This window comes from Chiloscyllium plagiosum, chromosome 7 (genome assembly GCF_004010195.1).
Source record: "Chiloscyllium plagiosum isolate BGI_BamShark_2017 chromosome 7, ASM401019v2, whole genome shotgun sequence".
Lineage (NCBI taxonomy): Eukaryota > Metazoa > Chordata > Chondrichthyes > Orectolobiformes > Hemiscylliidae > Chiloscyllium > Chiloscyllium plagiosum.
Window position 1 is genome coordinate 77,026,730 of NC_057716.1, and position 16,765 is coordinate 77,043,494.

The window sequence follows — 16,765 nt, forward strand, 5'->3', positions numbered from 1 at the left end:
GAAGAACTTTTGCCTGAAACGTCGATTTTCCTGATCTGCGGATGCTGCCTGACCTGCTGTGCTTTTCTAGCACCACTCTAATCTTGACTATTGATAGTAATGCTGTATCTATATGCTCACTTGACATCATTAACCTATTCACCAGTGTTCTACTCAGGAAAAAATTAAAAGTTTGCAGACAGCACTACATCGTGGCAATCAATTTACACTGAACTTATGAACTCAGTAATTGTGCATTTGAGTTTTAAAGACACTATGTGTGGCCAAATAGATTCTATAGCCTAGGAAACCCCATTTCTCGTAGCTCTTGCTTTGAACTGCAACAGTTCAAAAGGAAACTCATCACCATCTTCTCAAGGGCAATTAGGGATAGGTAATAAATATTGTCTTAGACAGTGAAGCCCAAATTCAATGAATAAATTTTAAAATGTTTGTAAACAGGTCCAGAGCCATTTGCTAACCATGCAAGCTCGATGTTCAATTAGGCCACGTCAAAGCCATCCTGTAGGATAATGGCTACTGCTCCCCCCACTCCTCCCAGCCCCCAATCACCAGCCTCGTGATTCAGGATTCTCTAGCCCTTCCTTCAACACCAACCTTTCAGCCATGCATTCATCTGTTCTAACTGCCTATTGCTATATTCACGGGCATGTGTCTCATGACATCCTATTCTCTGGCCCCACGAAGACATTATCCTTGAAGCCATGTCAGTGTCTGTACCCTTCACTGCTGAGTTTCCTACCTCCAGTGTTCTCCCTCTTTTTCTCCTTCCCCCTTGATCAACTGGGCTCTGACTACACTCCCCAGTGGAACCATTATTCTCAGCACTTTGCAAAGCAGAAAAAAACTTTCTTTCTGAGTGAGATGCGGTCTGTGGCTTCCTTGACTACTTGCCTGTCTTAGCCAGTGAAGCCCAAATTCAATGAACAAATAAAAAAAAAGGCTTGTAAACAGGTCCAGAGCCATTTGCTAACTGTGCAAGCTTGATGTTGAATTAGGCCACATCAAAGCCATTCTGCAGGATAATGGCTACCGCTTCTTCTAACTGGTGGCCACCCATTCCTTCTCTGTATGCACTTCAAGCTGCAGCGACCACATCGAAAAATGTGATATCCATGTAACTCTCAGCTTCATGCCTCCATCCGACACTCAAGCTGATCAAACCAACACTTTCTTTGGTCAGAATGTAGCTATCTACACAGTAGCAACAAAGTCTAAAGTAATTCCCAGTCTGCTACCATCTCACTCTTGGAAGGGCAATTAATGGTGGTCTTGGCAGTGACACCCAAGCAAAAGAAGAACTTTCTCAGTAGTGCATTGTAATATCAGCCCAGATTTTGTGCTCAAGTCCTGGAGAGGGAAATTGAACCTACAGCCTATGACTCAGAGTACTGTCAGCTTAGCCACATCTGGATGAGGATCAATTCTGGATAGCAACGTACAAAGAAGAAATATTCAGGCTGTTGAACTCAAGGAACATAATCCCCGTTTTGAACAAAATCTGTGAAAATGTCAATTTTTGTAGTTGACTAATGACTCAACGACAAAATTGGATCAATATGTGGCTTTGAAATGACTGCTTACTCAGCACATGATATCAATCTTGAATTGGCAATTAGAGTAAGATTGGTACTCTCATTTTTTGTCAAAACATTAATTTCATCCACAATTACAAAGTGTGCTGATACAATCTGGCACAACCCAATTTAGGACAATCTGCAATAGGAGGTCCTTATGGTGGTCATTAAAAGCAAATTGCAAGATAGTGAACATAGATCATTGTGCCACAATGGATTTCATTAGTGACAACCAAAAAGAATGTGTGGTATACAGAAATAAAAACCTCATAGTACTATTGTAAATGGATTCAGAACACAGATGGGAAACATCTGTGAACAATCTATCCTGGAAGTTGGTTTTAATGGGTCCACTGAGTGCGAAGTTTACATAGATTTGTAACTGTGCCATTTTGATTCGAAGTCCCTGAGTTGTAAAGCTGTTAGTACTCAAAACCTTACCTGCACCATGACTTTAGAAATCCATGTTTATCAGGCCATGAAAAATTCTGTGCAAGTATTAAAATTTCATTTGTGTTTTAGCAAAAGGTAACAGTTGGAGTGGTCAACGAGTTTTCAGGAATATTTTTCAGCTCTGACAGATTTGTTGACTATTCAAACTTGCCTGAACAACAATTTTGCTTTGTTCATTCTCAAGATTTAAGTGTCACTGACAAATCAGACAATTAGTGTCCTTGAGAAGATGGGGGGTGGTGGGTTACCCTTTTCAACATCACATCAATATCTCTCAAAATACAATGTGATTTCGATATTCACAGTAAATGATGTATGAAATATAAACTGACAGTGAATAATGACAGACAAGCCATTCAAAAAAGGAACAGGATTAATTCTTGAATCAGTAGCAAGTAGGAGAACATAGCTTCGAGTCCAGATGAAGTAAAATATAACATTTACTGAGCTATAAGAAAACAACACGCAACCATTTAATTTTTGGCATACATATTATGCTACTTAGATATCAGGGTAATGGTCCTTTTCTTTTAAATTACTCTTTTTACATGGGAAATGTATGAGAGATGGGCTGAGGGATGCAAGATTTGGTCCGTTCAATATGTAGATTAGATTATGATTTGGAGATGCCGGTGTTGGACTGGGGTGTATAAAGTTAAAAATCACACAACACCAGGTTATAGCCCAACAGGTTTAATTGGAAGCACACTAGCTTTCGGAGCGATGCTCCTTCATCAGGTGATTCTGAAGAAGAATCACCTGATGAAGGAGCGTCGCTCCGAAAGCTAGTGTGCTTCCAATTAAACCTGTTGGACTCTAACCTGGTGTTGTGTGATTTTTAACTTTAGATTAGATTAGACTAGATTACTTAGTGTGGAAACAGGCCTTCAGCCCAACAAGTCCACACTAACCCTCCATGTAAGCTTGCTCTCAGGCTTTAGAGAGGCTTCAGAAAAGAGTTTTGGAAATGGTTCCAGGATGAAGGGGATTTAGTTCTGTTGGTACGTTGGAACGTTGGAGCAGCCAGGTTTGTTCTCCTTAGTTAGAGAAGCTTGACAGGAGTACGATAGGAATGTTCAAAATCATGAGTGGCCTGCAGAAACGGTTTGTACTAGCAGAAGATTCAAGAACCAGAGGACATTGATTTGAGGTGAATGATAAAAGAACCAGTGGGGATTTTAGAAAAAAATCTATTTTTACACAGCAGTTGGTTAGGATCTGAAATGCAATGCCTGGGACTGTAGTGGAGGCAGATTGAATTGATACTACCAAAGGGAATTGAAGAGCAAGGAAATGAAGATTTTACGGAAAGGGCAAGAGACTGGACTAATTTGTGCATTCTCCCAGTGTCTGCATGGGGTTTCCTCTGGGTGCTCTGATTTCCTCCCACAATCCAAAGATGTGCAGGTTAGATGGAAAGGCCATGCTAAATTGTCAATTGTGTGCAGGGGTGTGCGGGCTAGATGGATTAACCATGGCAAATGCAGGGATATAGGGGAGGGGGTGGGTCTGGGTGAGATGGTTTTTGGAATGTCAATGTGGACTTGATGGAGCAAATGGTTTGCTTCCACACTGTAGGGATTCTATGATTCTAGTTGATTTGCTCATGAATAGACAGCATGGTCACAATGAACCAAATGGTCTGTTTCTGCATTGTACCCATTCTATAACTCTGTGTCTTATCCTGTGAAGTATTCATGGATCCACAATGATGAAATGTAACTCACCATGCAGTGGGATCTTCATACATGTTCGCCCAGTGCCCAAGAATCCGACCGGGCATCGTCCACAAGCAAAACCAACAGAAGGTGGTTTCCGATCAAAACACCGAACCCCTGGGAAGCAGGGTTTATTTGCACAAGTAATTGTGTTCAGTGGGACAGAGGTTAGGGCTAAATAAAAACAGAAGGTTGGTTAAGAAATCAGAACAATTTACTTAATGGAAATTCATCAGCTGCCAAGTCATAAACCTACAAACAAGTGGATTAAACTTGTTTTAAAAAGTGTTTATTTCAGTTATAAAGTCAAAAATGCATGATAGTGTGAGCTAAGACAGAGTGATTAATTGCAACATGAAGAGTTTCTCTGCACGTGTCCACTCTATTTGAAATACTTTATTTCAATTAGTCATACCCTACTCATTGTTCAGGCTCATAGGAAACCTGAAATTTGGAGCAAATGGTTTCCCCAAGTATGTAACCTGGAGCAATTGTGAATTTGAGACTTTGAGACACAGCAAGAAAGAGGATCTGTTTACAAGTGGTCTGAGATCTAGCAGCAGCTGCCTGTCTTCAGGCTCAGTAAGGCTATGTACCAGAATCAGAAACACCTTGCATCAGGCAGTAGGTTTCAGGCAAAGCAAGGCAGTTTCAGCTTCAAGAATCAGGAAGTCTGTTGCTATTTTGAGTTTAGACCTTATAGATCCCTTGGCCTGTTACCTCAACAGAGGTTTACTGGAACATGCTGCTTCTGATCTGGTTATGCTGCCTTATCAAACATGGAGGCTGGAGGCAGTCAGCTGCTCAAGCTGGACATCTCTACCTGCTAGAGAACCAGGCAAAAGAGGGACCCTGCAACAGGTGGAGAAACAGACAAAATAAGGACTCTGAAACAGACAGTCAACATCCTCGAGAGGATCAGGCGAGTGGAGGACCTGATACAAACAGTCAGCATTACCTAGAGGATCAGGCAAGTAAAGTAACCTGAGACAGGCAATCACTAACAGACATAGAATCATTGAAGCTGACTGACAAGAGTTTTTTTTTTCTGCTTTCTCATCCCGAGTTAAAATTGGATAGTCCAAAAGTAGGCTTTAGGCATGGCTGAAAAGATCACCTAGATTGAATATCTGCCTGATGCCATGTGGTAAGTCATAGACACTTTACTGTAGCCAAGATGATCACAAGTGTGGGCTATGTCTGTAGCTGCAAAAATACATGAGCTCTAGATTTTGGGGGGGGGGGAACACGAGTGGCGGCTGGAATCACTGCTGTGCAGCTGTAAATCTGAGAGACATGTGAACATTTAACAAAGTGGTTACACAACAGATTAAGACCAGGCAGGAAGAGAGAGAATGGGTGACTGCTAAACTGTATAGGAAGATCAGGCAGATAATTGCAGCAGTTCTGGAGCCTGAATCACTGAATGGTTTTCCACATTGGATACTGGTAAGGGACAGAAGTGGTAGGCGATTCAATACTTAGGAAAACATAGAGGCATTTCTTTGGCTGTAGCCATGATGCCACCATCAAAGAGGTCAATGAACAGCTGTAGGGCATTCTTTTGGGTTAGGGTGAAGAGCTAGTATTTGTAGTATACATTGGAACCAAAGAAATAGGCAGCAAGACGAATGAGGTCCTGAATGTAGACTTTAGGGAGCTATGCAAAAGACTGAAACCACAGCCTCCAAGACAGTAATCTCAGGATTGCTCCCAGTGCCACATCGTGGGTGTAGAAATATGAAGATTGGACAAAGGAACACATGGTTGGAAACATGTTGATGGGGGGATGGTTTTAGATTTTATGGACTTTGAGACCAATTCTAGGGCAGGTAGGATCTGTACAAGGAGAATAACATATCTTAGCATAACTGGATGAACATCCAGGGAGATTAGATAGGGCTGTTGCAAATTGAATATGCTAATGCTGTTGGGAAGGATTTGGTCTAGCTTTTCAGGACTGTGGGAACGTAAGTAGGAATTAAGATAAAATAAAAATAAGACTCATTACGAGAATTAGAAAAAGAGTAAATGAAAATGGAAAACAACAGAAGCAAATCATAGAATCAATGAAGGCTAAACTGTAGGACACTGTGAAGGTAGATAAAAGAGTAAAACAAAATTAAAAGCATTCTGTCTGAATGCATGCAGGATTGACAGCAACACAGATGGATTGATTGCATTAGCAGTAAAGGAGTATGATTTAATTACCATTACAGAGACGCAGCTGCCAGTGCCTAAAACTGGGAACTGAATGTTGAAGTACATTTGACATTCAAGAGAGATAGGCACAAACAAATAAGGTGGAGTAGTGCTTATAATCTGGGATGGATCAGTGCATTAATGAGAGGGGATCTCCAATGGGAAAAACGGAATGTACAAACTGTTTGGGTGGAGCTAAATAACAAGAAAGGGGTAGCAAACATTGGTAACACTGGTTTATAGGCCACCAAGTTGTAAATGTAAGATATAGCACAAATCAGGAAATTTGAGTTGTGTATAGCAACAGGAATGGAGTAATCATAGATGATATTAGGTTTACCCAGTCTGTGTGTATATCAATAAGCAATGTGGTGTAGGAAGTATTCCTGGAGTGTGCTTGAGATAGCTTTCTGTAGCAATCCAAGGAACCAATTAGGGCACAGGTTATTTTTGATCTAGTATTACACAATGAGAAAGGAATAATTAAAATCTTGTTGCAAAAATATCTTTGGGGAATAATGACCATAGTTTGATGAAACATTTGGTTACATTTGAAAAGTTGCACTCAATCTGAAACCAACATGTTAAATTGCAATAAGCTTATGAAAGTACGAGGGAGACGTTAACTATGGTGAATTGGGAAAAAAAACATTAAAAGGTGTGATGGTAGATAGACAATGGCTAGTATTTAAAGATTTAATGTTTGCTGTCAAAAAAAATATATATATTCCTTGAAGGCAATAATACTATTTTTAATTTCCCTTGTCAAAGGAAGCAGCCAATAAAATTGTCAAAGAAGTTGTAAACCTTGGAATTGGGAGAATTTTGAAACTCACTCAAGGAGGACAAAAAATTTGTACGGTAAGAAAGTGTGATGAAGCTGTTCCTTTAACAAGGTTATGCTGTCCTTGGCTTTTTTTTCCCCAGAGAGGTTGTAAATGACACAGACTCTGAAAAGTCTGGAGATAAAGGGTTTTTGGGCCAATTTGATAATAGCTAACAAAGACTGCCTCAGGCTTTCAAGTTCAAAAGAAATACTGGTACAATGAAAGGGGAGTGGCCAGTTCTGCCAGCTCAGCTTTTCTCTGGTTTGTTTTGTTTTTAAGCGTAATGTGAAAGAAAGGCAGTTAGACCCACAGAAGCAGGTCCAGGCTGGTACTCTCTCTCTTGACTTCTATCCTGTAAGAACCTGTGGTTGCTATTACCGTTTGTGCCAAGGGGTGTTTATGGGGTTTGTTGCAAGCATTTGAAACAGCATCATTAAGTTGGGATGATCTGTTGGGTTTTCAGAGAGGTTAAACAATTCGGAATTCTGTTTTCTTTTGTTTGTGTTTCATTCAGTAATCTTGTAAATAAGTTCTGTTTTGGTTAAAATTAAATGGTTTGACCAGCTGTTTCTCTCCTGGAATATACACCTTACACCTGTTTAAAACAACTAGCAACGTTAGAGTCTGGGCTACCTTCTTGAAATGTCTTGAGGGGTCTAGCCTGGTCCATAACAGATTGGGGCTCTTTGCAGGATTTGTTCTGTAGTTCAAAATTGGGATGAGAGTTGTTGGACTCAAAGGCAGCAAGTGGTAGGTGTTGGCGTCTTTTGTTCTGGTTGTTGAATTCGGTTGGTTTAAACAGTGCTTGGGATAGCACTGGCTCTTTCAGTCACCGAGAGTTTTCTGAGGGTAGAAGAAGTGACCTCGGGGGTTTTACAAAAGGTGATTAAGGCCAAGCTGTTGGAGTTAGCAAACAAGCTGGAGTTGGAACTGCCTCCTTCCGTGAGGAAAGGAGAGATAATTGCAGCAATAGCTCTGCATTTAAATTTGCTGGAAACACCATCAGAATCTTGAGAGATGGCTAAAATTCAATTGAAAATGAAGCAGCATAAGTTAGAGGCAAAAGACAAGGAATTACGTTTAAAAGCAGAAGAGGGAGAAAAAGAGACGGAGTTTGAACTTTGGAAATTGACACTTAGACAGGATCTCAAAAAATCACTTTCTGAATTAGGGAGAACTCGTGGAAGAGCAGAGAGTTAAAACGGCAAGATTAGCAGCTAATATAGCTGATGATTATGAGTTGGTCCATAAAGCAAAGTTTGGCTTCCAGAAGCAAATTCAATCCATGAGAGAGAGAAATTGGGGGAAAACAGGAATCCTCACGTGGAAAGGGAAAGATGGATCTCAGTGAAGAACATCAGAATAACTTACCACAGGGTAAAAAGGAAACCCTTGGAGGGGACAGAGAAGTTAAAAAGCTCCGGTGTTTTCACTGCAATAAAGTAGGCCACGCAAAATCACTGTGTTGGTGGGTTAGGAGAAAGCCAGATGTAGTAAAATAGGATAGGCCAGTGAATTTTGTTGGAGTGTTACGGAAAGCACAGTGGAGGCTAGAAAGCTGCACCACAATGTACAAGCTGGTCACAGGTTGGTTAAGGAGGAAGTGCCAAATCTTCTTAAACCATATACCTGCAAAGGTGACATTTATTCGTTTAAGCCAGGAGCAGCAGATAAAGAGGTTACAATATTAAGAGACACAGGATCCTCTCAGTCTGTGATGCTGAAAGATGAAGAGATATGTACTTCTGAAGGACTATTGCCAGAAAAGGTACTAGTAATGGGAGTTCACAATTGAGCGTTTTTTTTTGTCTCACTATGTAAAGTGAGGTAAGAGTGTCCAGTGAAGAGTGGAGAATTTGTGGTTGGAGTACTGGACAAACTCTTAGCTCCACGAATTCAATTTGTCCTTGCTAGTAATACCGTTGATTCACCTGTAGGAGCGCTGCCTACTGTAGCTGAAAGGCCAGCAAATAACTTAATCCAAAATGAAGTAATGCAAAGGTTGTGAGCAACTGAACTACTGTAGGACACATATCCTGGAAGTTTTCCGAACTGTGTGGTAACAAGTCACAAAGTCACCAACTGAAACAGGAGAGATCAAAGAAAACAGATAAGAGTGTTGAAGTGGAATTAGCAGAGACCCTGTTTGATCAGATAATTGAGACAAGCCAGAGCAGATAGATAGCAAATAATTAAGATCCAAGGGTCATGTGAGAATGAGGAAGTCAAAAAATAATATTTATAAAAATAGATTTTTAGAAATTAATGTTGACAAATCCCAGAACCAATGCTCTTCACCCTGGAATGTTAAGAGATAGCTACAGAGATAGTGATCATCTTTCAAAACGCTTTTAATTCTATAACGGTACCTGTAAATTGGAAATGCTGTTCTAAATGTTGACGTCTGGGGTCACAATTATATAATTCTCTCTGGTCAGGAAAAAAAGTCCATATATCCCTATCCTCTGCCTCTTATCCCTTGCATTCCAAAATAAATCATGTTCCTTTTTAGTACCACACACTTATTTTTTCCAAATCCGTTGTATATTATCACATGTTTCAGAAAGTATAATTTTCATCAATCCTCTCTATATTCAGCAAATAACTTAATCCAAAATGAAGTAATGCAAAGGTTGTGAACAACTTGCAGTTTTATAAGCTGTATGTCTCAAAACACATACTTCAGAACACATAGCTGGAGATTAAGTTTGTTATTGAAGTTGCAAAACACAATAGCTTCAAATGGGGAAAACATTTTCCTTTTTACAATACATAGGGCAAGCTATGAGCTTCTCATGATTAAGAATCATGATGTAGCTTTTAGAAAAAGTTTGCAGAATATTTCTAAAACAGTTCTGCCAGGTGTCCAAGTTGAAGAACCAATATTAATATGAATTCTGCGTGAATGGGTTCCATTATTGTATTTATCTTATACTGGTTGTTGTAAATCATGTAAGAGTTAGATTTGCAAAATGCAAATTAACAGGTTATTAGTAACAATTTTACAACAGAGATCAGAAAACAAGTGTTACCTTTCAAAAGTGTATAAAATAAATAAATATGCCATGTAAATTAATGCAGCATTATTCAAGTTATTCAAATCAGAAATACAAAAAGATTAGATGAGCTTAATAATAATGTTCTCAAATATAAGTTAATAGGAATGTTGCATTTAATCAAGTTGGACTGGTAAATTGCACCATATGACTCGGCTTTAAATATCCTTGGGGTCTTCCAAAATTGTTAAATGATCCCATAACTGGGTAACAGCAGGAATGAGTTGAATCGGAGTTGAGTAAAACTGTATGATGAATATCTTTTCAGGATTTTTCTTTCTGCATTGTCTCCTGATGCCCTGACAAATGATTATTTTCCCCAGAAGTAGTTCATGGTCCTTCATAAAGTGCCCTATAATAAAGGAATGTATAAGGTCAGACCTTGCAGAGTCAGGGAACAGGAGGGAGAATGGATTCAAAGCAAAAAGCAGAGAATGGGAGTAAATAGTAGTTATTTGGAGTAACAGAACTTTGGAAGTATGTTTCACAAATCTCAGTGGTTGACCACAATCATTCACAACCTCCATTAACAGTCTGGACAGGGAGTCAAAAAGTTTCTAAATATGCAGATGGTACCAAATTTTGCTGGAGATGAGGGGGAGATGGAAGAAGAAGACGACTGCAGGGAGATGCAGTTGGTATCATCAATACGGAGGATGCCTGAAACAAATTACAAGACAACTTTAATAAACTTTCATTGTGGGAAAAATGATTCACAGAAAAAGTGCACCACAGATAAATATGGGGAATTTTGTAGGAAGATTAATCCATGTTATACTTGGAAGGTGCATTGTTGTTGAAGTGCAGAAATAAAGGATCTCAGAGTACAAATACACCAATCATGAAAAGTTATGCCACACATTAGCAAGACCTTCAAAAAGGCTATGAAGCAGAAGACTTCATTTTTAGAATGATAGAAATAAAAGGCAAGGAATTTATGCTCAACCTGAAAAGAATATTAGAGTCATAGAGACATGCGGCACGGAAACAGGTCCTTCAGTTCAACTCGTTCATGCTGACCAGATATCCCAACCCAATCTAGTCCCACCTGCCAGCACCCGGTCCATATCCCTCCAAACCCTTCCTATTCATGTACCCATCCAGATGCCTTTTAAATGTTGCAATCATACTAGCCTCCACTACTTCCTCTGGCAGCTCATTCCATACATGTACCACCATCTGCGTGAAAATGTTGCTCCTTAGGTCTCTTTTATATCTTTCCCCTCTCACCCTAAACCTATGCCCTCTAATTTGAGCCAGTTCTTTATCCAACTGGCTAGTTCTCCCTGCACTCCTTGTTAACCAGTCTCCCAGGGGAACTTTGTTGAATGCCTTACTGAAGTCCAAATAGATCACGTCCACTGATCTGCCCTCATCAATCCTCTTTGTTACTTCTTCAAAAAATTCAATCAAGTACATGAGACATGATTTCCCATGCACAAAGCCATGTCGACTATCCCTAATCAGTCTTTGCCTTTCCAAATACATGTACATCCTGTCCCTTAGGATTCCCTCCAACAACTTGTCCACCACTGACATCAGGCTCACTAGTCTATAGTGCCCTGGCTTGTCCTTACCACCCTTCTTTAATAGTGGTGCTCCGTTAGCCAAGCTCCAGTCTTCTGCCACCTCACCTGTGACTAGCAATGATACTAATATCTCAGCAAGGGGCCCAGCAATCACTTCTCTAGCTTCCCACAGTGTGTCCAGCTGCAACTCCTGTTAGACCCCATGGCGGCTCTGATGCTATGGATGGACTCACTTTGGAGCATCCGCGATGCTGAGGAGGTCGTGAACAGCACGTTAAGTGAATTGGTCACACTGCAAATTAGGATTGCTAAAGGCAAAAGGGAATGGTGACCAAAAGACAGAGAAAGAGCAGGAAGGCAGTGCAGGTGCATCTCCCTCTAAAACAGGTCTATCATTTTGGATACTGTTAGGGGAGATGGCTCACCAGGAGAAGGCAGCAGTAGGCAGGTTAATGGCACCGTGGCTGGCTCTGCTGTACAGAAGGCTGAGAAAGAGTGGAAGGGCTGTAGTCATAGGGGATTCAATTGTAAGGGGAGTAGATAGGTGGTTATGTGGTCAAAACGAGTCTCCCGAGTGGTATGTTGCCTTCCAGGTGCACGAGTCTGGGATATCTCAGATTGGCTGCAGAACATTCTGAAGGGGTAGGGTGAACAGCCAGTTGACGTGGTGCATTTAGGCACAAGTGATATAGGTAAAAAATGGGATGAGGTCCTACAAGCAGAATTTACGGAGTTAGGAGCCAAGTTAAAAAGTAGGACCTCGGAGGTAGTAATCTCAGGATTGCTATCCCATGCCACGTGCTAGTCAGAGTAGAAATGAAAGAATAGGCAGAATGAATGAATGGCCTGAGAGAAGATGCAGGAGGGAGGGGTTCAGAGTTTTAGGACATTGGTACTGGTTCTGGAGGAAGTGGGACAATTACAAATTGGACAGTCTACACCTGGACCAGACTGGAACCAATGTCCTTGGAGTGCTTTTGCTAACACTGTTGGGGATGGTTTAAACTAATGTGGCAGAGGGATGGAAATCAAATGAGGTGGTTAGTGGACAGTAAGGAGGTAGCAACAAAAGCCTGTAAGGAACTAGTTAATGAAGTCAGCGTGGCTAAGGGGAAGAGTAGGCAGGGACCAGATGATGAACGCAAAGGGACAGGTGGTCTAAGGAGCATTTGTTTTAATGCGAGAAGTGTATTAGGTAAGGCAGAGGAACCTAGGGCTTTGATTAGTACCTGGGAGTATGATGATATTGCTATTACTGAAACTTGGTTGAGGGAAGGGCATGATTGGCAACTAAATATCCCAAGATATAGATGCTTTAGGTGGGATAGAGAGGGACGTAAAAGGGGTGGAGCAGTGAGGCAAATGGACAGAGCTTAAAAATAGGAAGGGTACAGTAACAATGTTGGGGCTATACTACAGGCCTCCCAACAGCGAGTGTGAGGTAGAGGTACAAATATGTAAACAGGTTATGGAAAGATGTCAGAGCAACAGGGTGGTAGTAATAGGAGATTTAGTTTTCCCAACATTGACTGTGATTCACTTAGTGTTAGAGGTCTGGATGAAGCAGAATTTGTAAGGAGCATCCAGGAGGGTTTTGTGGAGCAGTATGTAAATAGTCCATCTTGGGAAGGGGCCATAGTGGACCTGGTGTTGGGGAATGAGCCCGGCCAAGTGGTTGAAGTTTCAGTAGGGGATAACTTTGGGAATAGTGATCACAATGCTATTAGTTTAGAATACTCATGGACAAAGACAAGAGTAATCCTAAAAGAAGAGTGCTACATTTATGGAAGGCCAACTATAGCAAAATACAGCAGGAGCTGGGGAATGTCGATTGATATCAGCTGTTTGAAGGTAAATCCACATTTGACATGTGGGAGGCTTTTAAAGAGAGTTTGATTAGAGTGCAGGACAGACATGTCCCTGTGAAAATGAGAGATAGAAATGACAAAATTAGGGAACCAGCAATGACAGGTGAAATTGTGAGACTAGCTAAGAGGAAAAAAGAAGCATACATAAGGTCTAGGTGAATGAAAACAGGCAAAGCTTTGGAAGAATATCAGTAATGGAGGATCAATCTGAAATGAGGAATTAAGATGGATAAAAGGGGTCATGAAATATCTTCAGCATCAGGGTTGAAGAAAATTCTAAAATCTTTTATTCGTATACATGGAGCAAGAGGGTAACTGGAGAAAGGGTTGGCCCACTCAAAGACAAAGGAGGCAAGTTATGCGTGGAGTCAGAGAACATGGGTGAGATTCTTAATGAGTACTTTGCATCCATATTCACCAAGGAGAAGGACATGACGGATGTTAGGGAGAGATCTTTGATTACTCTAGTTCAAGTCGGCATAAGGAGGGAGGAAGCGTTGGGTATTCTAAAAGGTATTAAGGTAGACAAGTCCCCAGGTCCGGGTGGGATCTATCCCAGGTTACTAAGGGAAGCAAGAGGGGAAGTAGCTGGGGCCTGAACATATATCTTTGCAGCATTCTTGAACACAGGTGAGGTCTGGAAAGACCGAAGAATTATTAATATTATCTCCTTGTTTAAGGAGGGTAGCAGGGATAATCCAGGTAATTATAGACCAGTGAGCCTACATCAGTGGTAGGGAAGCTGCCAGTGAAAGTACTGAGGGCTAGGATCTATTTACATTTGGAAGAAAATGGGCTTATCAGTGATAAGCAACATAGTTTTGTGCAGGGAAGGTCATGACTTACCAACTTAATAGTATTCTTTGAGGAAGCGACAAAGTTTATTGACGAGGGAAGAGCTGTAGATGTCATATACATGAACTTCAGTAAGACATTTGATAAGGTTCCCCATGGTAGGCTGATGGAGAAAGTGAAGTTGCATGGGGTCCAAGGTGTTCTAGCTAGATGGATAGAGAATTGGCTGGTCAGCAGAAGACAGAGGAGTAGTGGAAGGGAGTTTCTCAAAATGGAGAACTGTAACCAGTGGTGTTCCACAGGGATCCATGTTGGGACCATTGTTGTTTGTGATGTACATAATGATTTGGTAGAAGGTATAAGTGGTCCGATTAACATGTTTGCAGATAACACTAAGATTGGTGGAGTAGCAGATCGTGAAGGGGACTGTCAGAGAATGCAGTAGAATATAGATAGATTGGAGAGTTGGGCGGAGAAATTGCAGATAGAGTTCAACCTGCGCAAATGTGAGGTGATGCATTTTGAAAGATCCAATTCAAGAGCGAACTATATGGTGAATGGAAAAGCCCTGAAGAAAACTGATGTACAGCGAGATGTGTATGTTCAGGTCCACTGTACCCTGAAGGTGGCAATGCAGATCAATAGAGTGGTCAAGAAAGCATATAGCATATTCTCCTTCATTGCATGGGGTATTGAGTACTGGAGTTCGCAGGTCATGTTACAGTTATATAGGGCTTTAGTTCGGCCACATTTGGAATACAGTTCTGGTCGCCACATTACCAAAAGGATGTGGATGCTTTGGAGAGGGTGCAGAGGTGGTTCACCAGGATGTTGCATGGTATGGAGGGAGCTAGCTATCAAAAGAGGTCAAGTAGATTAACATCATTTTCATTAGAAAGACAGAGGTTGAGAGGAAACCTAATTGAGATCTATAAAATCATGAGAGGTATAGACAGGGTGGATAGAAAAAAGCTTCCCCCCCCACCCCCCCAAGGGTGGGGTACTCAATTACTTGGGGTCACAAGTTCAAAATCAGAGAGAAACGTTTAAGGGAGATATGCGTGGAAAGTTCTTTACACAGAGGGTGGTGGGTGTTTGGAATGGAGTTGTCAGCAGAGGTGTTAGAAGAGGGCACGATAGCATCACTTAAGAAGTATCTAGACATAGATGAATGGGCAGGAAGCAGAGCGATACAGATCCTTAGAAAATAAGTGACACATTTAGAGAGAAGATCTGGATCAGCGCAGGCTTGGAGAGCCGAAGGGCCTGTTCCTGTGCTGTAATTTTCTTTGTTCTTTGACACACTCAGGCAGTGCAGTCTAGATCTTAACTGTTCACTATGTGAAACAGTCTTTCCTCATGACTCGGTCGTTTCTTTTGCCAGTTGTATAAAACCTATGTCCCTTTGTTCTCTATCCTTCCATCTATGGGAATAGTTCGTTTTATATTTACTCCATCTTCATGATTTTGATTCCTGTCAACTTTCTCTTTGCCAAAGAAACAGGTGCAGCTTCTCAATCCATCTATGGGACTCTGGAGTTCCTATTTCAGGGAACTATTCTTGTGAATCACGATCTGGTTTTCTGGTGTCAGCTAGAGTGGCTGCTTCACTTGACAAACTTGTCGGTCCTGTCAGGCTTCACCTCTAAACACTTTTAGTAGTTAACACCAAGGTGCTACACTGCATATGACTGAGACATTGCATGAGCTGATCAACATGGACAGGCTTCACCTCAACAAAGTTAAGTGTTTGTACTAAGAAACTCTTTGATTATGAAGCAGCCAAGTAACTGAGGAATTTTGTATTCACTGGAGATTTGGAATATAAGGAATAGGCCATACAGCCTCTCATGCCTGCCCCACTGTTCAATAGGATCATCGATGATCTGCCCCAGGCCTCAACTCCTCTTTCATGCCAGATCACCGTAGTCCTCAACTTCCCAATATTTCAAAAATTTAACTCCCACCTCTTTAAATATTTTGTGATTCAGCCTCCACAACTTTCTGAGAATTCTACACATTAACTACCATCAAGAGAAGTAATATAAATAATTTAAAGAATAGTTCGCCTTTTGATTTTTCCATACAAAGTACATCACAACATGCCCTCCCATCTATTTTTGTATTGTCAGCAAGTTTGGATATATCACACTCTGACCCCTTCTCCACAAGTCATAAATACAGATACTAAATGATTGAGGCCTTATGGCACTCCACTGGTTCTGTCTTTTCAACCTGAAAAATGACCCAATAATCCGGATTCTGTCTTCTTTGTGTTAACCAATCCATAATTGGTGTTAATACATTATCCTCAATACCGTGAGTTCCTATCTCATGCAATAACCTTTTATGTTGCATCATGTCAAATGGAAGAAGAGTTGTACCCTGCCATTTACAAGCCTCATATTATATATAAACTCATAAAATATAAACACTTGTTTCCTGTTTTTGGCTACCAAGACTCCACCTATAGAATTACAGTCGAATGGCTTCCTTTATCTTTGCATTCTTTGATCTCAAGAGTTGAATAGACTAAGTACTAAGGATGCGTACCATTATTTATATCCAAATGGTTTGGAACATCACGTAAAGGTGACATCCACAGTTAACTGTGAATGTCCAAGAATTGATGTCTAAACCATAGCATCCACCAATAGCTTCACAAGAATGGATCTTGCTGCATGTCTCACCATTGAAATGTGCCACATTTCATTAACATTTTTTTGCGCTGGAGGTAAAT

General features: G+C 40.8%; 1 protein-coding gene across 6 annotated transcripts in view; it reads right to left on the bottom strand.

Moving 5' to 3' along the window:
* LOC122551720 (von Willebrand factor D and EGF domain-containing protein-like) overlaps positions 1–16,765 on the bottom strand; it is a 279,402-nt gene that overhangs the window by 30,954 nt on the left and 231,683 nt on the right. For all 6 annotated transcript variants that reach the window (XM_043694082.1, XM_043694080.1, XM_043694081.1 and 3 more), the window contains one exon: positions 3,758–3,922. In XM_043694082.1, coding sequence (XP_043550017.1) covers positions 3,758–3,922 — 165 coding nt within the window. The remainder of the gene's footprint in view (positions 1–3,757; positions 3,923–16,765) is intronic.